Genomic DNA, 24,222 nt, shown 5'->3' with positions numbered 1-24,222 from the left:
TTTTTGAAAAGCGAATTCCAATTAAATAATCATCTCGTTTGGCGAATCGGGGGATCGCGAAACCCAAATCTAATAATATTTCCAATTATGAAACAGAAAACCTCAAAATCCGTTGGAAAATCCAATTAGAAATCCGCCCCACTCCGGAGGTTGGCTGCAATAAATTAAACTTTTGATTATTGCACACAAAAAATGTCGCGTTAAATTGGCATCAGAAATATGTGGCGTGTGTGGCACAAATGGGGCTGTTGGGGATAAATGCGCAAATAATAAAATGCCGAGTCCAAAAGCTAGACTAAACCAATTTCGATGTCATGTGTGTCAGGGGTTTTATTTTGTGGCAGAAAGATATCAACTCAATTTCACAAAACATCAAACATTTGCCACTTAATCAGGGCACAAAACGAGGCAAATTAGACAGGAATCAATCAAGGACAGACGACATACGAATGAGAGCAATTGAGAAAGTAGATTCAGAAATAGATAGCCAGCCCCTGACTTGGACATTCGTCGAAACTTTCGAAAAATCAAAGTCAATTAAATTTTGAGAGGCATATCGGAGAGCGATCCATGATTGATGGGCCCCAATTGCACCCGTCCGACCGCAAAGTGGGCCCCGAAACGGACCCAAAGGACACGGACACAGACAGGGACATGGGGACGAGGAGGGGGAGGGGGAGGGGGAGAGGGAATGCAGAATGTACTCGTTAAGTGCAGCAAACACCGCACATTACGGCGATTTGTTGCAGGCGACGTAACGACGAAATGGAGCCCAAAACCAACACAAAGATACCGCTCTCACCTCTTCCTGTCTCGCTTCTGCCAACACATGATTGATTGACGTCCTTCCATGTCCTCCATGTGTGTGTCCTATCCTTTCTGTGTCTGTGTCTGTGTCTGTCCGTGTGTGTGGGAGACCACAGAAACCGTCGTGCGTGACAAGCTCTCCCTTTCGGTCCGGCCCTTTCCGTTCCGTTCTGTTTCGTCCACTGCCACGTCCTGGACTCTCCGCCCGGCTGGCCAATCGGGTGTCGTATACAAAATGCTGCATGCCTCGGGGCGCATACATCTCACCTTAATGTTGTGGCAAGGGGCTTAAAACTTTCCACACAACTCCGCCACGCTCAGGTGGAGCAAACTTTTCCCCGTCTGCATCGTTGTAGAGAATGAATTTCTCTCCACTCGAAACTCCCTTCGTTGCATACTTTGCGGCGGCATATAAATCTCGCCCGAGTCTTTTAATTTATTTTGTTGCCCCTTATTCGCCCTCTCACTCTCTCTCTGTGTGTGTGTGTGTGCCACAAAATATGGGAATCGCTTTGGCATTTCAAGCAGAAAATTATGTTACTTTTGTGGCTGCTGTTGCTGCTGCTTCTGTCTGGGTTCCGTTCTTGTTTCGTGTAGAATTTTCTTTATGGCTTTTCATATTTTACTGCCACTACCTACCTCGCTCCCACCCTGCCTCAGGCGCCTGCCTGCGGTTTATGAGGCACTGCATCCTGCGGAAAGGGTAACAGCATCCTCGGGACGGCACTTTCCCTCATTGTTGCAATTGGTTTTGGTTTTTGGTTTCAGAGTCGTATTTATCCCGGGTACATCCATCAGACATCCACTCTCTTGGTTTATTCCCAATTAAATCAACAGATTTATCTCCATACACAATATTTATTCGGCATCTATGGCCAATCAATTTCTGGATTGCACATAAATCAACTGCAAATTTTCATGCGCTTTTTACGGCGCTTTCTCTTTGTGAGCTCTCGATTGTTCTTTTTTGATGGCTGGCCCACATTCGGGGATTTTCCTCTCGATAAGAAAGGATGGTCTGCTCTGCTTTCAAAGGCTAAAGAATTGTTCTCCTTGGAAAAGTATCTTTTTAAGTTCCCCCTTGAGGATATTGCTGGCTCATTCCCCGGAAAAGTTTGCCAAGACTGATCTCTTTTATTCCAGCTTCCATTCTGGCTTTTCAGCTTTTTGGCCAGTTGCCCGGCAACGGCAACGGGAATGGGAATGGGAACGTGAGCGCAGTTCAAGTGCCAAGTGCTCGACAACAGCAACTTTGATTAACTTACCAGGAACGGAAAGCCAGTCAGAGTGGAAGAGAGGGAGGGAAAATCCTCCTTGTCATCTGTCCCCCATTTCGTTGTTGCGCCACATTAAACCCACACGCAGTCGAGACACTCGGAGATCCTTCTTTGAGGGGAAAACCGAGTCCTGGGATCTGCTTTGTTTCAGTGTAAATTGTGAAATTACTACGCATGCAAATTAATTGCCAGGACATGCCACAGACGCGGATGGAAAGCAGCAGGCGGTGGCCTAACCTTTGCGGCCCCCGTCGCGACACAGAAGTGGATTAGTGGTTTATTCAATTTCATTTAAATGCAAAACATTGGGAACAAAAGCCCCAGAGCCAAGGGTCAGCGTCGGAAAATTTCGCCCACACAGAAAAAGTTGAATAAATTTTCATCAATGAGATTCCAGCGATGGAAAGGAAGTTCCTCCCTTTGAAACTTTGGGTTATTACAGTACAGTGCCTCATAAAGAGGCACGAACTTTGATTGATTCTCACAAAGTTCTGATAAATTGAAGCCCTTTGGCCGAACAAAGTATTCCCTGCCCGAAGAACAATTTCCCTATCCATTCGGAGTCCCTGCGACCTGAACAGACAGGCAGAAGTAGAGAAAGCGAAAGTCTTAGTAGGGAAAATAAATTACCCAGCTCCTCCTCCTCTTCCTCCACGGAGGGCTCTCTGTTATGGAATATGAAAAAACACCTGCTGATTGCTTTATGACTACAGTACTTCCCATGGAACCCAAACATCCGACACTCTTCCCCGGCTCCTGCCATCTCCTATTCAGCGTCTTGGCAGCTATTTATGAGAGCTTTTCGCTTTTTACTTTGCATACACCAAAGGAGTTTCCTGCGCTTCTGCGCTCCTGCGCTCCTTGTTGTGGCTGTTGACACATTTAATGCTGATTAATGGCCGTGCCATAAAGCATGCCACATATAAATGAATTGTAATGTGGCAGACGAGAGGCATTCAAAGCGAATCAGAAATAAACATAAATGTACGCGTACGAGTCTGCGAGGGTACGAGTGTGCTGGACGGACACATTAATCTGCCATGAATTATGGTGATTGGTGCCCAAATGTATGATTAGGGGCCTCTAACATTTGTATAGAACTTGTGGTAATATTCGTATGAAGAGTGTTTCCTATTATATTCGCTCTATTTGGAGAATCGCATTTGTTGGTGGCAAATCCTGGCATACTTTTGGGCTGCCAAATGCAGCTGAATTTGTTGTGTGGCCAACATTCCATTGTATGCCGCAAAAAGCCAATCTCCAATTGAAATGCAATCGAATGCATGACCCAACTGCAGCCAGCTGTGTGCTGGCCGCAACCTACAACAATCCACCCACAAAATGATCTGCCAGAAACATTCAATTAGCGCCCAAAGCTGTGCTACAACTTCTTCCTCCCTCTCTCTGACTGCAGTCGCAGTCTCATTGCCAGAGCCTGTGCCAGGGGCAGTGGAAAGCCAATTAAGCCGTTGTTCATTAGGAAGAAAACCCTCCAAATGCCAGACCACGCCCTCAAACTCTGTAGCCGCAATTACCAGGATGCCACACTCCTTGTCGTTGGCCACCATTCCACCGTTGATTAGACCAATGATTGAACAATTGGTTGGCCCGAGGGACGGCCGCGTGGCGTTGAATACCAAGACGGCTGATGGTGGAAAAGAACTTGGTGAAAAGCGATGCATTACTATATTATGCTCGTATTTACACTCTCCATTTACATACACAATTATGTTCGCTGGCTAATTAAATCTCTTTATGCTGCAAAACATTTGGCAAATGCAGAAAAACCACATGATAATAATGATCCAATTAGCGGGGCAATTGAAGAGTACTTAAAAGCAAATGTCCAGTGAAAATGACGGTTAATTAGTTAATGGATATCCAAGTAGTAAAAGTAGAGAGGTAGGAGGGGGAGAGGGGACCTTTAGGATAGGGATTACCGGGATTAGGAGCGCCACAGGGACACATTTCTCACATAAAAATAACTCCTCCATCAACCCTCGACTGCGATGCGATATTTCAAATATTTATGGCATTATTTGTACATTATTATTGCCTTCTCCTCTGCTCTGTTTTATACTCCTTCTGTTCTGTTCTGTTGCTCTTTGCTCTTCCCGGAACCCCTGTCAAAAGGTACCTTCTCTTTCTGTTAATAAAAACAGAAATTATGAACACATGTAGAGGGGAAAGAGTCGCAAACGGGGGCACGTGAGCACATGAATTGCCCTGGAAAATTGCGATGCTTTGGCGTTTCAATGCTACGAGTATATTCGATTTTTTTCCATTGCGCGTATTTTTTCCCACTGACACATGGCACGAGGAGAGAAAAATGTCGACGGCTGCCTGCCGTGTGTTCCAACAGAATTCACATTGGCAGCAGCATCGGTAGCAGAGTGGCAGCATTGGACGGGACAGGAGTGGCAGCATCGGTATAAAGAGGAATGGCAGCATTGGTAGGGACACAGACAGGGACACAGACAGGGACAGGGACAGGAGTGGCAGCAGCAGCGGGGACACACATTATTGACATAACTACAAACAATTTATGGGCAAACAACGGTTACGTTACGTCTCGTTACCCCCAGAACTCTAGTGCCGTACAGTGCCGTGCCCCCAGATCGCTCACAACCAATGAATGTTGGCTGTTGGCTGCTGGCTGCTGCCATCCGAGCCGTAATTGAATTTCGTTGCATGCAGCGCTCCCATTTTGTTGCCGCCTCTCGACTCCTGGCTGCTGACTCTCGACGATTGCATTTTTGACAGCCCACACAGTTCGTGGCTTAAATAATAAATGAAATGACTTAATACCGTATTAAAGCATCAGGCGGCCTGTCCCCCATCGGCTGAATCATGCACAGCCCCCTATGCACAAATCCCCTGGCATCTATGCGCCCAACTATAGGATGTACATACAGTAGTGTACGGGTATGGCGGAAAAGGTCAAAAGACCTTTTGTTTCGCTGAATGGTCTAGGGAATTCTGTGGGTCACTTCCGACGGATTTTTTGGCGGAAAAATGTCAGAATACATGATGAGCGGTCGGTATTCAGTTGGTGGACGATTAATGGATGTATAGTTACGAGGATTAGTGTGGGGTTTCAGTGCTGAGCAGGGTATTTGAACGGGCGTCTCCCAACACTGATCATTCTTAAGTACTTTTCCAATATTCTAATCAATTGTTTCTTCTTTTTTAGGTGAGTATTTGTTTACCCGTTGGATCCCACTCATTCCCAAATTATTGCCAGTTACTGAGTAAGTTATAGACCGATGAATCGCTATAGGACAACTTTTAAAGAGAAGGACCAAATCCTGCCAAGCCCTGACAATTCATTCGGTTTAATGCCATAGAAGCATTCCCTATCCTTTCATGGGACTGCTGTATGGAATATTCCCTAAAACCCTTTGCATATTTCTCGCCTCGACTGGCAGATCCCGTGCTCTTTGTCCCTTCCGGTTCGTTCGCAGTTGCCCTTCCTTCCTTCCTTTCTTTCTTTCTTCAATCCTTTCGGTTTTTCAGTTTTTCAGCTTTTCAGTTTTTCGTTTTTTAATTTGTTAAATTGTGTCTGGTGGCAAAACAAAAAAAAAAAAAAAAACAAAAAAAAAAGGAACGAAAGGAAGGAAAAGTGGACCAAAGTTGCAGGCAGACAATGCCAACGGCAACAAAGTGGCACATGAGTGCAGGAAAGGGTGAGGCTCTGTGGCACTGTGGCACTGTGGCGCTGCCACTGAGACTGAGAGTGGGGCCGAATGGGTGATTTTAATTTTAAGTGCAAGTGCCATGACTTTTGCCAGTCACTGTGTGCGATGCAGCCTCCTCCACATGCCGCTGTTGCTGCCTTTCCGTTGCCCGTTTTTCGTTTTCATTTGTGAAATTAAATTTTGCATACGTAATGGTCGACGGACGGGGCCTTTTGTCGGCGACTGTACCCCATCATGCCATCATGCATACTGGTGCCGTCGACATGCATATGTGAGTGTCTGTCAGGCAGTTATTAGGAGCTGAAATGGCAAGACGTTCGTTCTGTTTGGCTCCGAGTTCTGCTCTGAGTGCCATGTGCCTGTAATTAAAACAACTTTTCTCTGTCTCTGGCGTCGTCTTGCCTTTCCTTTTTGCTCATCAAAATGCTCGCCATAAAATCCCTGGCTGCTGTTGGCTCTGCTGGCTGTCTTCCTCCATCATTGTCCATAACAATGAGGCACTGTCGACGACACGCTGGCTCATAAAGCTTTACGACCAGGCCAAAACCACACACTGACACACACACACACAAACAGATACTCTCCCATGTGCTTGCGCCTGTCTGTATGTGGTCTCGATGTTGCCATTTCTCCCATTCATAGCCCCACAAATGGGAGGGGATGGGATGGGATGGGTTTGTATGGGATGAGATGGGGAGGAATCGCTTTGTTTGGACCGCTCGCAGGTGGTGCCGCCTCCACGTGGGCTTAAAATTAAATTATTGGTTTATTTATGAAACGAAATGGTCATCAAATTGAGATTGTGATTGCAGATAACGTGCCAGGACCAACAGGATATGCTGGCCAGGCTATAAAGCGATTGGCAGGAGGCATAAAAATGCTGAGATACGGCTATGGACCCCCAAATGGGGCCAGCTTTAAGTTGAACAACGAGACAGGAAAAAGTAGGGAAAGTTGCCCTCCTTAAAGGTGGTTTTCCATTGCATTTTCCACCCAAAAGTGAGTTAGCCAAAGAGTCCAAAGAGTAATTCCCTTTCTCAAGTTCATTTTGACAATTGAAAAAGCAATTTAGGAGGAATTTTCATTCTCCTTCTGCAGTTTCTTCTTCTTCTCTGGCCTACGGCACTCTAAATACTTTTTTTGGGTGCTCCTCTTCCCGTATTGCATCCCTTCCGTCGACCGACGACAGACGACAGTTTTGGCCCCCGGCATTCATTAATTTACCGCAACATTCCCGGCATTTACCAACACTCAACCACAGAAAGAGAGGAGACGACAAGCAAGCTCCCCGTCTCCCCTCACTAAAAAGTATCGACAACTGCGATACAACAAAAAAAAGGGGAGCCGAGCAATAGAAAATAGTGGCGGAGGGAAAGGGGGGGAAAAAGTAGGAAAAACTTTTGCAACAAATGTCCAAAAGCCACTTAACGGCGAATTAGAGCGCAACAACAGTAACAACTGCAGAGGAGAGAGGGGGGGAGGAGAGGAGAATCTAGAGAGAGAGAGAGCATTGGGAGCAGCGACAACTAACTAACAAAAAAGTACAGTTAACGCTAAAAGGATACGCAAAACTTTTCAAGCGTGCAAGAGCAACAACTTTCCCTCTTTCCGCCAAAGCAAACCGCAGGATGCCCCAATAGGATGAAGTGTTCTTCCTGTACAGACCCAGATCCATACCCCTTTCAAGCAGCCGCTTCCCTGCTTGTGCTGCTGCCGCTGCTGCTCCTTCCATCTGCTTGAAGTACAGTTGTGTACGCAGTTAATTGATGATGTCCCATCAAATTGTAACAACTTTCGGCTTTGGCCAAACAAATTGTAGCCTACTTTCGGATGGATAGCGGTTGCTCCACCACACACACACACACACGCACACACTCCCTAGAGAGACAGACAAACATACAGACAGAATTAATTGTCGCTGGGGTAAATTTGCATTGCAAACAACCACCAGAGAGAGCAGCGTTCTTGGCTGCTAAAAATTGCATAACAAAGTGTGGAGCATACACCAGCCATAGCCATCATTTAGCTTGCAAATTGCTTTTTTGGGGCTGGACAATCCACGCAATCCTTCAGCCCCACATACCATACCATCCGCGGTGGCAATTTGTCAGCGGAATCATGCAACAAACGGCACGCCACGCCACGCCACGCCTCGCCGCGCCTCTCCTCTCGCCTTCTCCTGATTGAGCATGTTTTTTGGTGGCAAAAGTTTAATTAAGTTTTGTGGCCTGATTAAATATGTAAATATTAATAACCCAGAGAGAGAGAGCGCGGAGAACAGTCTGCTCTCTGCTCTGCTCGGCCCTGCTCTCTGCTCTCTGCTCAGACCTCATTAAGCACAACTTAAACTATCAATCATCGGGCTGTTTGGCTAACGTTGGACATATTTTTTTCCGGCTCAATTAATCAGTCAGCGACAGGCTGTAGGAAGACGCCGGACGAGAGACCTTGATCCGCCAAAGTACAGTCTATGCCCTAAATCATAGTTAGTCTTCGGGTAACTGTTTTCCATGCACCAATTAAACCTTAATCTACTTTAAGTACGAGTGTGAGCATGTGTGTGTCCCCAGGCATTTCATATTTTAACAAAGCCTCCTTTCTGTTCGGTTCCGTTCCGTTAATTAAGGCAACTTCCGATGGCCGATGGTGAGCATTAAATATGCATTGCATTTGGGATCCAATTAGGGAATACCATTTGTGTATCGATTTCCAGCTGCAGATCCACAGAAGATACACATACGAGTACGCTTACTTTTCCCATTTTCAATTGCAAGTTGAGGTCGTTTAATGAGCACAAGCACAACTGTACTTAGGTGCAGTCACGTGTGCGTGCGGCAAGCCAGAAGTCAGACAATCCTGTCCGTGAGAGAGAAGCAGCAGCATAACTTCAGCCATCCCGCAAATCAAATATGCAAATGCGGGAGAGGCGGGAGGGCGGGAGGAGCGGCAATCGGTAAACCATTTTACAACGTGTGCACGGGGCACGTGGAAGGTGCCGTGGTGGCTTGCAACCCACAGCTCGACAAGTTTTTGATAGCAGGAAATTTGCAATTTCTGGCATTAAATTTCCGCCTCAACATTCATTTCATCATCACCGAACTAGCAGCAGCAGCAGCAACAGGAGGGGCAGAAGGAGTGGCACTGGCAGGTGGACCCTAAGGACTATAAGCATTATGCATTTGCATTATCCTGTTTCTCATAGTCGAGCAGCATACGTGTGTCTGTAATTATCGAAGTGCGCTTCAGAGTATTAAGTTCTCAAAGTCTAAGGACCCAGTCAGCCGGCTTTCCTCACCTTTTCCTCATTCGGGGCGTGGGCATGGGCGTGGGCGTGGGCGTCGTGCGTGCCTCGAATACTCAAGGAATTGGAAATCGGAAAACTGCTCTCAGATGTATGCTAAGCTTTCTGTTTATGTATTTTATTTTTCCTTGAAGAGAGGCTACATTTAAGTGAGGAGCAAGGCGGTGGTTTCAAGGGGGTTTTCATAGCTCAAATGACTTAAGCGAAAATATTACTTTTCCCCCACTCCCCCCTGCCTAGGCGAATGAGAACTTTGGCATTTGGCTTCAGTTCGATTATGGTGCGTGAGGCATTGGCATTTTCATTCTATCTGCCACACGTGTGGCAGGAGGCAGGAGGCAGGAGGCACCACCATTTTGCACAGATTTTCTAATAACAATTTTGTTGGATTTTGATGTGGAATTGAATTTCACCTGACGATATGCTTAAAGGATATCATTTTAAAAGGGGGAATAAATATTAGATGCTGTGGAAATTGGATGTGGGGATTCTGCCATTAAAATACCGACTCTATCATCAGTTGCAAGATTCAGTCTCTGGCATTTTAGGCTATGAATTCCCCTCAGTACTGTTATGTTCTCCCCCGTTTGCCTCGGGGCAATCGTCCAGCCTTGAAAACTCTTTCTCTTGAAAACATTTTCCCCAGCCCCATCGGGTGACCTCCTTCACATGAATTTCCATGTCTCACCTCAACAAAAAAAGAAAGAAACGGAAAACGGAAAAAAAGAGTCTTCAACTTTTGCTCTTTCTGTTGCTGCTGTTGACTTATTATCGTTTTATTTATATTGTATGTGTATTCCCTCGCTGGCCTTGCGCCCACCACAGCGCCCCCCACAGCCGCCACAGTCCACGTTATATGTCAGGTTTTTCTTTTCAGTTTTCAGTTTTCAGAGCTGCCTTTTTTGCATAAATATCCTTGCAGACCATGAGGAGAGCAGACCAGACCGCACTTGTCACACGTCATTTGATTTGCTACTTTTTCAAATGAACAAAACAGCAACAGCAACAGCCCAGCCCAGTAGTCCCCGGGCCCAGAATACCTGAGGCAAAACTTTGACAAACACTTGACGACGACGCCGACGACGTCGAGAACTCTGAATCGAGAGGAACTACTGAGAAGAGCTCGGTCTCGGTCTCGGCATAAGGCTCAGGCTCGGCTCAAGTGTTTTTTGCACAATTTCTTTTCAATTCAACAAAAGTGGACCGACGACCAGAGAGGAGGCCTGTCCTTTCCTTTCTGTACCGTACCCAGCCCTCTCTTTTTGCCATGCTAAACATCTCTTTTTTTTGTGTTGCTTTTTGTTTTAAAGGTTTCCCATCCTTCCATCCTCGTCATCGTGCTGGGGCTGCAAGGGGGTTCCATTCCATGTAGTTTTGTATGCATAGAACTTGCGGCTTTTGGCCGTCCATAGACCCCCGACCTCCTAGAATCCTAAAGAACCATTCCTAGAGAATGAGTGGGTTGAGCGGGGGCATGGGCATGGGTGTGGGTGTGGGAAAGATTTTGTCTTTTAGCCTGATTTGTTATTCATGAAAAGGCTGAGGGAAAAGAGTAGGAGAGGGCAGGCAGGCAGGCAGGCGGCTGTCGGGCTTTGGGGCCAAAAGAATGCGAATGGAGCCAAGGAAATGGTTAAGAAAACGCCGAGAACACTTCTGCGGTGTGCCAGAGAGGAGGGAAAGTGGTAAAAGAGGGTTAAGGATAGTGCATAATAAAGATGTTTGTTGGAGAGCACGAGAAACTTTTCATTGAGTAGAGAACAGGTTGAGGACGAGGTGGAGACCTGGGCATTCTTTTGGGCCCTTTCAGTACCAACGATTAGCGTCTTCTGTATTTTTGGGGTCATTGGAAGAGAATGAATCTCTCGATTTAGATAGAATTCTGTGGAAGTGGAAGTGACAGTGGCAGTGAAAGAGCTTCCACACAATACTGTTTTCTATTTCACTCAACAATTGTTCAGGCAAACAATCAGTGGAGGCATCAGACATCTGCAAACACTGGCTTTCTCTCTCTCTCTCTCTCCATCTCTTGATTCGGCTCTTAGCAATTCAATGCACAATTCTCGGTGCTCTGTGATTCGGGCGTTCTCTGATTTCAGCTGCAATCTTGGCCCCAACGTGAGCCCTCGTTTTGCAGATTGAATTGGATTCAAGTGAAAGTTAAATAGCTGCAAATATTTATAGAGGATTCTCGTGATAGTTGAGCACAGATTTCCACAGAGTCCACTGGGAAATTTCGAGTACTGTTTCAGGGATTGTGGTGTTTCCGCATCCATTAGTATGCAAATCTCTGGGCTGTTCTCTCTCTCACTCTATCCCTTTGCGTTTAACCTAATGAAATGCATCCACGTATTTAATGTAGTACAACACAACAGAACACGGAGAGCGACCTGAGGGGACAAATGGGGGACATTTGCATATCCCACATGCAATTTATTTATGCTAAATAGAAAAACAAGCAACGACAAAGGAATTTTATGCATATTTTCCAGCAAGCACCTGAAAGTATGAAAGTATGCAATGGACGCCTAAATAATGCGCATTAAAATGCAATTAGCTGGAACAGAGCGCACAACAACACAACATTGCATACTTTCAGGAACAGCATACACCACCGACAGTTACACCAACACTCCAACAGCTTCATTCAACAACGAACCAGCGAAACACATATGCAAATGGCTGACGAGGAAGACCCTCAATGTTCTGTGGGTCTGTGTCTGTCCCTGGTGGTGGCTTCTTTCGCAAGCAGCAGCCCCAGCCCCAGCCCCAGCCCCAGCCCCAGCCCCGACAGCAGCAGTGCTTCAAGTGCCATTTGGGGTTTTGTTCTGCTTGGGTTCTGTGTGTTTTTCTTGCTGTGCCGCTTAAAAGTGTGCTAAATTTAGCAGAAGGCCGCGCCCCACACCAACACCTACACACACCTCCACCGATGAGAGAGAGAGCGGGCTGTGTAATGAGCTAGAAATTAGTTTATGACGAAGGTCGTCCACAGACCGGTGTTCCAGTGTGTTCAGTGTACAAAAGTAGCCCGAAACAGAGCAGACAGCAGTTTTTCGGGGGTCTCGGGTTGTTTATGCAAACAATTATAATAGGCTTGAAATGAAATTTTAAGCTCTTCATTTCTGTCACATGCGCGACAAAGATAAACAACGGTGGATGGCAAATGATAGGTGGAAAGTCGAAGCTTTGGATACCCTTAAAGAAACATTCAAATCATTCGATTCATATCAACTTGGATGAGTTAAGAGTAGTATATGGGGTATCCGAGTCGTTGCATTGCAAACATCTGCTCCAAATCGTAATACCCTCCCTCCCAAGGGTAAGCAGGCACACACGCAAAAACCCTGACATGTGGCTGAGGCATTTTGTTTACCCAAGCTGAATATGAAATTTATGTTGGATGGGAGGCGGAGGAGGATGAGTGTTTCTGTTGAGCTCTCGGCTTTTGGCAGAGCAGGGAATTCTAATTTTGCAGCAGCTCCTGGATCTGAGGTATCTATAAGTATACTTTTAAATGCCCGCCCCGCTTGCGGAGGTGCTGCTCTGGCAGCCATCGATAAATAATGCTGCTTTTTCTGTGTGCCATGGTTCCCGGCGCTTAAGAGTGCGTGTGATTGCGAGCGTATCTGTGTGAGTGTAGCAGAGTGCTTGTCCGCATGTGTGTGCGGGTGTGCGGTTGTCATAAATCAACATTTACATCGTGTTTATGTTTTTTGTGTGCCTGACAGACCGGAAAAGGTAACAGACTTCGAAAGGTGGAATGACTGCTCGAAGTGAATGGAAATGGAGTTTGGGGATGGGGCCAAATGTTGGTTTGGCATTTAAATATAGTCGATTGCGTGCGTGTGTCTCCCCCTCCATTCATTTGTCCTCAGATTGATGGGGGCCTTTGAATGGAAATAAATATTGAGCCAGATACAAACAAAAAATTACTTCATTAAAGCAAACGATGGGAGATTTGCGTGAATCGAATGGAGATTTGATTAACAACAATGAAAGACACAGGAACGATATTCCTCATGTTTTCATTTGATATACTACATATTTGTCTTTGTTAAGTTCCATCTTCATCTCTCGACTTGTACTCCGACATCCTGTTCGGTTCCATCCCTTAGACATCCCACAAAACATTAATTCATCTAACCCTAAAAGCAAAATGTTGTCAGACTTGATAATGGTGTTGTTCTTGCTGTTGAGGAAATGCGTCCAAATGACTTTCATTTCGTCTGAAGTAAGCTTCTACAATTATGGAGTGCAGAGGCGGAGTTAATGGGAATCCCACTCTGGGGTTCTTGTCTACGCCCCTGACGTCTGGCCCTGACTCTGACTCCGACTCTGACTGGAGGAAAGCTATTCAATTAGCCCATAAAAGCACAGCGGTGGCCACATGGCCTTGCGGCACTGCGGTGCGAATGGAAGTCGGTCTCTGGCCCTCTCTGGCGCTCTCTGGCTCCACATATGAAATTAACGATTTCTGAATTAGTTTTCAATGTGTTCGCCGCTGAATGGCAGTTGGAGAGCACTCTTACCTTTACTCTTCACTCTTTGCCTTTCACGGTTGCAGGGTTTGCCTTGATGTCGGATTTGAGTGCTCAAATTAAATGCAGATGTCGAATAAAAGTTTTTCCATGTCCCTCTGGCATTTCATGTACTTTTACTCTCGTATCCATTGCCATTACCCTCCCCAGTTATGAGAAAAGTTGCAGAAAACGAGAAAAACTCTTCACAGATGCTAATGATATCATGCGAATTTATGAGAAAGAGAATATAATGCCCACTTTGTATTTTAGGGATAAGTAGTTTGCATATCTCTCCATAAATCTCTTGTATCTTACGAGTAGTTAAATTGAAAGACTCTTAGTCTCGAAATTTATTCAAGAACAAAAGTTTATGTCCCTCAGCTCCACTGTATCCTCGTCCCTTTTCGATATTTAATACTCTTTGGGTCATGCACTTTTATTCTATCTCTTTCTATTTTCGGATAAACTTTCCTCTAATGCTCTCATTAAAAATACATGTGAGGCAACGCTTTCCCAGACGCTTAGCAGAATGATACGGGCGGAGCTGGACGCTCGCTCACCTTTGGGGGCCAAAAAGAGAGACAGACATGCAGAGGGAGGGGGAAACTCTGGCTAAATATACTTTAGGGTTGCCAAAGATCCAACGTCATCATAACCACTTTGTTTACGACGCCTCGACCTGGCCTTGACTGCCGAGCCGAAAAACGAACACCGAACACCGAACTCTCGAACCTTCCCAAGAACCCTTGGCCTTTTGTTTGCCCCGAAAAAATAGAGAAGAGAGCCGAAAGCAGAGAATACGAGTATTCCTAAGCTTTGTGGATTTTCATTTTAATGTTTGTGTGTGGCACAGAGAGGCACAGAAACCGCAAAGTTATAAGCCCATTAGCCCATGGGATGGGATGGGCCTATAGGCGGATGGTGGATGAGGTATGGGGGATAGGCGGATGGTGCCCCCGACTGAGGCATTGTTTTAGGCAGTAATTGTCCCTGGCTGGGGTTCTCCATTGCCTCTTGCTCTGTTGATGCGGAAAATGAGCAAGGAAATAGAGAAAATCTACCACACACACAAGCACTCACAGGAAGGGCGGGGATAACGACACCGAAGCCCCAAGGACGTCGGCGGAGGAGACGACAAGGTCTTGTTAGGTTAAATTATGCATAGATGCCACGCCCACCTCCCATTACAGGCACATGCATACACCTTGGCATTTGATAATTGAGAGAGCAGAGAACCAGACCGGAAACCAGAAACTAGAATCAGAATCAGGCAGCAACAATCATCCCGCCCCAAGAGGGCTGTGCCTTTGGTAATTCAAAACAAACAACAAGGATGTACATGGTATGAATCTTTCGACTACTATGGGGGAACTACTTTCCATGGGCAAGTCGGTGGATAATACTTGAAGGAGTACCTCCTGCCAACGCCTTTTTAGAGACCCACAAATAAGAGAACTATACCTACCTAATGGAAATCAATGGAATATTTAAACACAGCCACACGCTCTTCGAAAACACCAAAGAAACCGCACAAATTTGTTAAGCAATTGTTGCGGTCAAATAAAAGCCCCCACAGAATGGCCCAAATAAAATAATATTCCAGCCAAGAAATGCTTTTAGGGAGCTGCAACATTTGGCCAACGAGAGCCAATATTTGCCCAATAAATAATAAGCAAAGCCACAGAATGTGGCCTCATCTGGAATATCGTATCGTATGCTTTGCGCAATTCAAGTGCTTCGTTGGCCAGAGAAAGTGCAGAAATCGAGCATTTGAAGCATGAAAGTATTTACAGGAAAATACTCGTATGAAAAGCAGGAGAACCCACACACATACACGCTCTGTGACGGGGTGGGGTTTCCCTTGCTGCACTTATCATTCAATCGCTATGGAAATTGTTAGCTCAATAGCCACGGGCAATACTAGTATCTGCATATGCATGGAATGGAGGGACTTGTTCGCTTATTGAATCCACAGATAAATAAATGATTGATAAAGATTCCAGTTCTCGCCATGATTCATTTCCCAGACATCTGTTTCGTTCAAAAGTTTCTCCCCCAAATACGAGTAGTTGTTCATATAATTTGTTCACTTTTCATTAAGCAACTTCCCAGAATTTATATTAACAATAAAGTGAAAGGAAGTGGAAAGGAAGGGAAAGACCCTGCCAGAAGAACTTCCCCAAAAGTAACCTCCAACGAGGAAATTGAAATGCAAAACTCGTCCTCCGACAACAGTCTTTTCGTCTGTCTATCGCAGAAGAGCTCACAGTCCTCCAGGAACCCCCTTAAATAAATAAATTCTTGCAAAATTTGCAGAAAAATAAAACAAAAATAAAAAAAATGAAGGAGGAAAAGTACAAAATGTTTTGTCTTGGGCAGAAGTAACGAAAGCAGAAAGATCCGAGAGATACTGCTAGAAAGATACAGAACGACAGACAGACAGACAGACAGACAGTCGGAGGAAGAGAGCAAGGAATAAAGCGAAAGACAAATGCAAACGACAGGACAACCATTTTTATGGCCCCAAAGGATAAGTGTATTACAACAGCAACAACAACAGCTATGCCGGAAAATTTATATGCAAACGGAGGAATAGGGCGTGGCGTTGAGATTGGGGTTATCCGAGCGGAGGGGAGGAGCAGAACGTTAGTTTTTTTTTGCTCGTGGCGCGTGTAAAGCGTTCAAACATTTTTAATGTCCATCTGCGTGAGGATTAGCATAAAATCCGCTGTCCTTTGCCCGACCCAGGACCTCCCAAACCCTGCTCTCTGCTCTCTGCACAGACGTGAGGTAGAACTTTATGTCCGCTTAGCTTTAAGTACGGGTCTGGCTGAAAGAATGGATGGATGGATACCCTTCTGTGTATTTATACCTTTCGAATGTCTTGATTTCTCTGCAAAGCTTACACATTTTATGGTCTTTAAAGTATGAGATTACCCAATGAAAATGTTGGGCATTCAAATGGGATAAGTTGAAGGGAAAGCGATAAAATTTATAAGCCTACAGTAGGGGAGACAGAGATATTCCAGGAAAATCAGAGGCTTCCTGGAAAATCTTCACTTTTTGTGAGTTTTTCGATACTTATTTTCTTAGAAATTGGTCTTTGCACATCCTTAAATATATACATATCACAAAACAATAATCTAATAACTTACCTTTTGCCTTGTTCCAACAGAATGCGATCGTTCATCGAGGAGAATGAGAAGAACGATCCTTTGATCAATGCTCCGGATAAGAAGAACAATCCGTGGGCTGAAAAAGGCAAATGCGTTATCATGTAATATTATCGTAAACCACAGAAATACCGTAAAACCTATGATAACCAGCCAAATAACATCAGTAATAATAATGTAACAACAACAACCCATTCAAGACCAACAACTGCAACTGCAACAGCCACAGCAGATCAACAATACCAATATTTAAACCCTACCACAGACAGCAATCGATGTAGCAGCCATAGAGATGATGGCTCCCCCCTCCGTCATAATGATGATTCCCTAGATATAATACCCGTAGAGCTGCAGCAGCAGCAGCATTACAACAACAACTATTACTACTACTACAACTACAATCTGAGCTATGTCCCCGAGGACTGTGCCCCGGGCGGCAGCCGGCGCCCGAGTCGCCTCCAACAGCTGAAGCGTCGCACGCAGCACGAGCTGCAGCAGTGGCCGATGCTCATGCAGCTGCTGCTGCTGGTCCTCTGGCTGAACGCCCGCTTCTGGCGGATCGTCGACGAGCAGGTGACGTACCGGAGGAGGCGATGGCATTAATGTGGGCCAGAGAGATCGAAGGAGCAGAGCGAAGAAGAACAGGAGGCGACGCAGGATGCCACGCAATTCGGTGCTGATAATGGTGTTGCTTGGTATGAGATCGATCTAAGCTTAAGTTGAATCAAAAATTATGCCCAAACTCTCTTTCAAAACTCATCTCAATAAAATTAATCAAAACTTAGGCTGCAAAATATAGTCAAAGCAAAAGCAAAATCATCTACAAATGTAACACAGAGAACCACCCATCCCGAGAGAGCAGAAACTCTAAGAACAACAACAACAACAGCAACAACAACCTACAAAAACAACAACAACATAAAATGATAGCGAGAGCTCTCGCTGCTCGTTACATTTTGCTCACGCACTACTCGTTTCATCATCGTATCGTGATCGCTCCCGTCACATTGTGACCGCTCTGTCGTCTCGACTCGTTTCTGTCTCTCGTCGTCTTATGCTCGTCTTTCTCTTTTTTCCTCTCTCTTTCTCTCTCTCTATCGTTCATCTATTTTTCTAGCTATCGTTCCCTAGTACTACAGTTATTGCTATTTCAGTTCCAATGCATGCCATATACATTCTTAGAAGTTTCTTTTGATATCGCTATATATTTTCCTCTGTTCTTCCACACCTACTCCACCAATGCAATCCACATAAATCGTCACATCCATCATCATCCCAAGCCCACCCAAAAACCAAAATAGTCCACACACTTGTCGACAAAACGCTAACTCAATCATATCAATCATGAGACAAGAAAAAATGTCAAAGCCTCGATAAATGTAACCCACCCATCATTCTGTAGAAGAGAAGCCTTAGAAGCGCCCCCCCGCCCCAAAAAGAAATCCCATTTTATGTTAACCAGCGAAACCGAAGAACCGAAGAACCGAACAAGATCTACTATGAACTTTAATCCAAAGGTTTCCCCGCCCTAAGCTTGCCTAAGAACCAAACTGAAACTAAACTTAAAACTATCCCAACAGCAAAAGAAAAAGCAAAAGCAAAAGCAAATGAAAAGAAAAAGAAGAGAAGTAGAATCGTATTTTGAGTAGCGCTTTTTGATTTATTTGGTAGCCAGGCAAACGCTAACCGAAACAGAAGTTTTAGTTGTGTTTTTCAACGTAAAATATAAAATATAAACTATGGATAATATAATTTTATATACAACATACATACTATAGAGTTATAAATTTAAAGGCAGACGCTGTAGATGATTACTCGATCGATGATTAAGCTTTAGTTCTAACAGATATGTTACTTATGATTACCTAGCGACAATTATTATATACGCAACAGACAACAAACAAACAAACAAACAACACACAACAATTAAACACGAAAGATACTAAAAACTAATTGACGTAGTAGAAGAACCCACGATATTTATACGAGTATATGGATCATAGTTGAAAAAACAAATAACAAAACGATTAGCGAGAAATATTTTAGTGAAAAATCCAAAAAGTCAGCTGAAACTTTATATGTTTAAATGCGAAACTGCAAAATGGACTTGAAACAAGAACAAACAAGAGGAAAACTATATTATATTATATTATTAACTATTATTACGAGTATATACGATATTGAGAGGGCGTGCCCCAGGGGCCGACCAACAACAACAAACAAAATAAGGCGCTGTTCAGCTAATCGAGAAAATATATAGTGAAAATCGTTTACGTTTAATAAAATACTAAGTTCTGCTTATCGCTACGCGAATATGATTTCCATTTACAACTTAGGGATGATATATGATTTCAGCATTAGAAAAGAAAAGACAACAATCAGAACACACCAAATACACAGACATTCCACAGACACACATTCCACATAACGAGGCTACCACTGAGGTTGCCCCATGATGAAAATAGTGCGAAGTGAAATATAGTTAAGGAAACATTCGACGGGGGAATACCCCTTGGGAGAAGAACCTATGAAATAATCCAAAATATATAGCACATTTAATGTTAATCTTAAGTTGAGGAACAAACAAACGTAGAGAAAATTCAGCAGAGAGCGTAAAATTAATTATACGATTAAGTAAGTCGCGCAAAAGACCCCAAAAGACACCAGAAAACAGAGATACCGACAGGTAAACAACCTACAAAATAAGCAGCAAACGAAACGAAGATGCAGAAGAGAAGCAAAATCACCAAATAATTAAGGAAACACTTCACCGAGAAGCGAGAAACGAGAAGCAGATGAACGATGATGAGGACGGAATGGAGCGAGTGCTCCTAGCGAGGAGCAAAAAAGTAAACAAACAATAGAAAAACCCATATTTAGTGGTAAATTTTAAGAAGGAAACACTCTGCAATCATACGAGAGCTCTGGGAAAACCGAAGCGAAGCGAGGCTACATCGAAACACACACCTTTGATGGAAGCACAAAGTTGCATCCAGCTACCAGAAAGAACGATGCAACAACCCAACAAAAGTGTTTCCATCTCTAAGCAGATGCAAAAGCAGATACACAAAAACTAAATTAAGGTATTGGTGGTTACAAAAATATTATATGTATAACTAATTGATGTTTGGAAAAGACGACGATGAAATAACGATATAATCAAAAAGGCCCGAGGGCTGTCAATGACTCGCTGCAATCCAGCGACATTGCCAGACCTCACAGACAGGAGACCGTTGTGGCATAGGGAACATGTCTGGCATCAGCGCTGCATGTTCCGTATCCAGCTTGACGGCTAACGTCTGTTTATTGAAAGTTGAAATCAAATCAAATTATATGAATCTACGAATATATATATGTGTATAGTGTTGTACTCAAGAGTGTCATCGAGTGTCGTGCCACAGGCTCAGGCTCGCAGGCTGAGAAGCGTTTAAAAGAGTTCCAGATAGTAGTTTTCCGGGGTCCGACTGTACACGCCGCTCAAGAGAGCACTAAGCACGCCGAGTAGCCGGGCACGGAGTCCCGGCGAAACGGGTGTGAGGGTGCCACCAAAATTGAGCGAGTGAACAGTCGGCCAAAGGATTGATCTTTTTTGAGAAGAGAAGTCTCCTTCGATGATGTCCATGTCATACGATTTCCACGAGGCCTCGACTGAGTCTGTGCCATGAACACCGCTCGAACAGTCGCTCCCCAAAATGTACTCGCACTTTCGTCAGTATTTAATCGAACAAATCGTTAATTAACATTCCAAATAAATACAATTAAATATGGGAAAGTCATTCGAGGAGCGAAGTGAAGTGAAAAGAAAGAGAAATGGTACATTTTAGTAATTTTTCCAGCAAGTTACAAACTATATATAAATGTTAAAGTAAATAATCAGAAAGACAATTCTTAATTGATCGAAAGAAGTAGGTCGATAGATCACTTATCGACTCGAGATTTCAATTAAACTCTCGAAAGGTCGGTGGGTGAGACGCGCAAACAGGTGCCAAACGGTTCGATAGACAGAAGGTTCTGCCATGAGCAGACCTTTGGGGCGAATGCCGGGAAAAAATTATGAACAAAAAACTAATTAAATATAAAGAACACACGATTCTCTAGGCCGTAAGTTGATGTTACAGTTCATTGAAAAGCGTTTAAATATTATATGGCATACCAGAATATTATGGATTAAACCAGCATTAACTATATATACATATATATGATATGATATGATATCGATACAACAATATATTGCAAGTATTCAAATATTCATTGGAAAAACATAAAAGAAACCTTTATTGTTACAATTTTAGGTGTAAGTCACGTAACAGATAAGATATTTGGACATATAGGTTACGATTCTTACGATATATAAACGATAAAATGATTGATTCTTAAACTTGTCGAATTGCGAACTCAGACAAACAACAAAAGCACGGTGCCACACAACATCCACAGGCTAAACCAGAAACCAAAGAAACCAAAAACAAAACCAAACAAAACAAAGAAAAACAACCCAACAAAACAATTATAATTTAGTCAAAGGAAAATCTAAATGAAATCTAGCTAGTAAGTGAATTTTAACGCAGCAAAGCAAACAACAACAACACAACAAGAAACAAAAGACAAAACTACACGAAAAGAAAGATCGAAAGTCATAGGAGGAAGGAATAGGAGGAAGAAGAATTCACCAGAATGAACGAAAAAGAAAAAAAAACACGAAAACTCAAAATAGTATGATATAAACGAACATGTATTTAGCTGTTAACAAAAAACAAAAACAAACAAAAAAAAATACTAAACAAATGGAAAACCAAAAACCAAATACAGAAAACAAAAAACCGAAAACAAAGAAAAACCAAAGCATAAGTATGATTATCATTAAAGGAACTTCTCTAAATAAAAAGTAAACTTTGAAAATCCTTAGCGGAGAAAAACTACCCTCTCTCTATAAAAAAAAACCAAAAAACGAAAAACCAACAAAAATACTGTCGATTGTGTTTTATTTCCCCCTCTCCCCCCAAGACCTTCGTCGACCGAAAGAAAGCTTCCCCCAACCAGAAAATCCCCCCAGAAATATCGATGTTGATGATGATGCCTTGCTTTGTGTGCTTTCCTCCCCTCCCGCCACTCTTTTTCCTTTGCCTTGCTTTTGCTTGAGTTTTTGGAATTTATTTAGTATTTATTTGGTATCATTTTGATATGTTTGCGGTATATTTGCTTCTTTGGGCTGTACATATAATTATTGTGCCTGCGCTTGAGCTTCGTTTTTGAGCAAAATCTAAATGTCTTTCTCCACATTACAACGATTTGCACACTTCGGTGACCCCGACCCTCTGAAATTTGTAGCTTTGGTGACTCCTGACTTCTGAGTCTGAGGTGTGTAAAGGGTGCTCTTCTTTTAGCTTCAGCTTCAGAGATCGACGTAAGTAGATATATATGGAAATGAGAGCCTGAGAACAAAGGGCTGAGGACTGTGACAGTTCCTCAGAAGCGAAGTCAGAATCAGGCATCTGCTGTTCGCAGGAAACTTTTATCTTTTCTTGGCAGGCGATAAGAAAAGTTTTTGTAGGGCAAGTTTTCCTATAGAATTTTCAGCAAGCTCTCGGAGAAGTTTCGCCTCCGGAAAGAAACATGTTTCGTGTAATTAGCAAACGGTGCGTATGCGTAATGACATTACGCTTCAAGTAAGTACATTAAGGAACTAACGGCAAAAACGGTTTTCCAACAACTGAAACAGCAAACGACAGATAGAGGGAAAGAGAGAGAGAGAGAGCGAGAGCGAGTACATATCTCTTTCTGTCGCTTCCTTTGTCCAGCGACAATTCAATTAAATACCAGACGATGACTTGGACTAGGACTCCTCTCCGTTTGCATGGCAATTGAAATGCAATGATGTTTAAATATTGCAGATACACTCGTTCAATCGCAGTGGCACCCGTATATTATAGATGGGTGGATGGTGCGGAATGGCAACAGCTCTCGTTTAAGTACAATTCGAGCTTAACAAATCAATTGGCAGTCGGTGAACTGTGCCAATGACTGGCACTCGCTTGGATTCGATTAGAAAACGGATTGGAAATTGCTGTTCGCCTTTTGTCTCGATAGAACAATGAATCATTTGAGAGAAACTCTTTTAATTGCTTCAGATCATAGATTTTTGTGGAATAAATAAAGATTTGCAATGAATCATAGAGCAGTTTTAGTGTATTTTATTTCAAGGGGGGACTACATACATATATTGCTTTTCGGGAAGCTGATTTTCTTTCTTTGCCCCCATTTAAAATTCGTGGTAAGTGGCTCGTATACTCGTATCTCCCGCTCAAGTGGCTCTGGCAACAAAAAATCTACATATTTAGACACATTTCATATGCAAATTGGGGCTCCGAAATGGCAGCCCGTCCGAATTTATATGCCAATTGCGAAAGTGTGAAATTAATGCGGCCCTGGTGAACGATCCCCGGGATCCGGCGAGCAAAGGAAAAAAACACAACAAGCAGTCCGGAAGTGTTTAAATTACCATGAAGCTATAAAAAAAACGAGAAGAGACAGCCCCAAGGTGGGGCCGGTCTGCTCTGTTGGTATTTATGACCCACCGTTGTCCTCACATCAAGTATTCATTCCCTACTCACTCACTCACTCACTCACAGACTCACTGACAAAAAGGTCTCTCCGCATGTGGTCGTCTCTTCCAATCAGTAATTCAAAAGCAGGAATCAGCGGGAGATGATATGGGAATGATTCTGTTTAAAGGTTGAGTGAGAGAAGAGGAAAGAGTGCTCCCATTGGCTCTGTTCTTTAAGCCAAAAGAGTAATCTAGTTAACCGCACAATCACAATTTGCATATCGATTGACAAAAGTGCAGTGAAAACTGTCAAAAACCGCACTGATTCCCCTACGAATGAATTGCAAATGAGATTCCAAATCGCCCACACCGCTGATTGGACTGCAATCGAGTACTCCGAGTATGCAAATCAATGACAGACACAACTGTACTTTCCATTCAAGAGTTAAATGTGATTACTATTCGACTGAATGAATGACTGAATGGCAGGCAGCACACAAAACAGCTGGTAATTACAGTTGACAAGTGTTCGGGAGACCCTTTTATTCACTCACTCATCCACCCATCCATCCATCCATCCATCTATTCATTCATTCACTTGCAATTTGTTTTGCTCTGTTTGCCATTTTGGCGCCTCAGTGTCGACATTTTCTACGCCATTTGCCTGTCTGTCCGCATTTCCATCCTTCCGCTTCCTTTCTCCGAGCCACCATGCCACCATTCTGGCATTCAGTCGCTCTCTCCCGTGGCACTCATTAAATGCAATCTCTAATGCAATTGACATGGCTTGTCTCTTGTCCTTCCCTGCATCTTTCTTCCTTTAGAGTCCTTCGGCCTTGGGGTTTTTGTGATTTCTGCAGTTCAGTTCTCTCCCTTCTCTTCTGTTTGAATATGAAAATTACTTT

General features: G+C 43.7%; 3 protein-coding genes across 4 annotated transcripts in view; 2 read left to right on the top strand and 1 right to left on the bottom strand.

The window, feature by feature from the left end:
* LOC6593467 (borealin) overlaps positions 1-16,842 on the bottom strand; it is a 43,612-nt gene extending 26,770 nt beyond the window's left edge. Inside the window, exon 1 of the mRNA XM_026988049.1 lies at positions 16,756-16,842. The gene's annotated coding sequence lies outside the window, so the exon portion shown is untranslated. The remainder of the gene's footprint in view (positions 1-16,755) is intronic.
* Positions 1-16,887, top strand: part of LOC6593468 (guanine nucleotide-binding protein subunit gamma-e) — a 37,231-nt gene extending 20,344 nt beyond the window's left edge. The window contains exon 2 of one of the 2 annotated variants that reach the window (XM_002019190.2): positions 16,776-16,887. In XM_002019190.2, the coding sequence (XP_002019226.1) occupies positions 16,776-16,881 (106 nt within the window). In that variant the 3' untranslated portion in view covers positions 16,882-16,887. The remainder of the gene's footprint in view (positions 1-16,775) is intronic. The other variant, XM_026988050.1, reaches the window with a different exon arrangement.
* Positions 16,885-17,571, top strand: LOC6593469 (the record flags this gene model as incomplete). The annotated part of the gene is made up of 1 exon (XM_026987294.1): positions 16,885-17,571. A coding segment is annotated over one exon (492 nt), but the record flags the coding sequence as incomplete, so codon positions are not given.
* Between the last annotated feature and the right edge of the window lie 6,651 nt (positions 17,572-24,222).

Source organism: Drosophila persimilis, unplaced genomic scaffold, assembly GCF_003286085.1.
Source record: "Drosophila persimilis strain 14011-0111.01,24,50 unplaced genomic scaffold, DperRS2 tig00000124-arrow-pilon, whole genome shotgun sequence".
NCBI classification, from domain to species: domain Eukaryota; kingdom Metazoa; phylum Arthropoda; class Insecta; order Diptera; family Drosophilidae; genus Drosophila; species Drosophila persimilis.
Note: the sequence above shows the minus strand (reverse complement) of the source record. Positions and strands in the feature narration are given on the sequence as shown.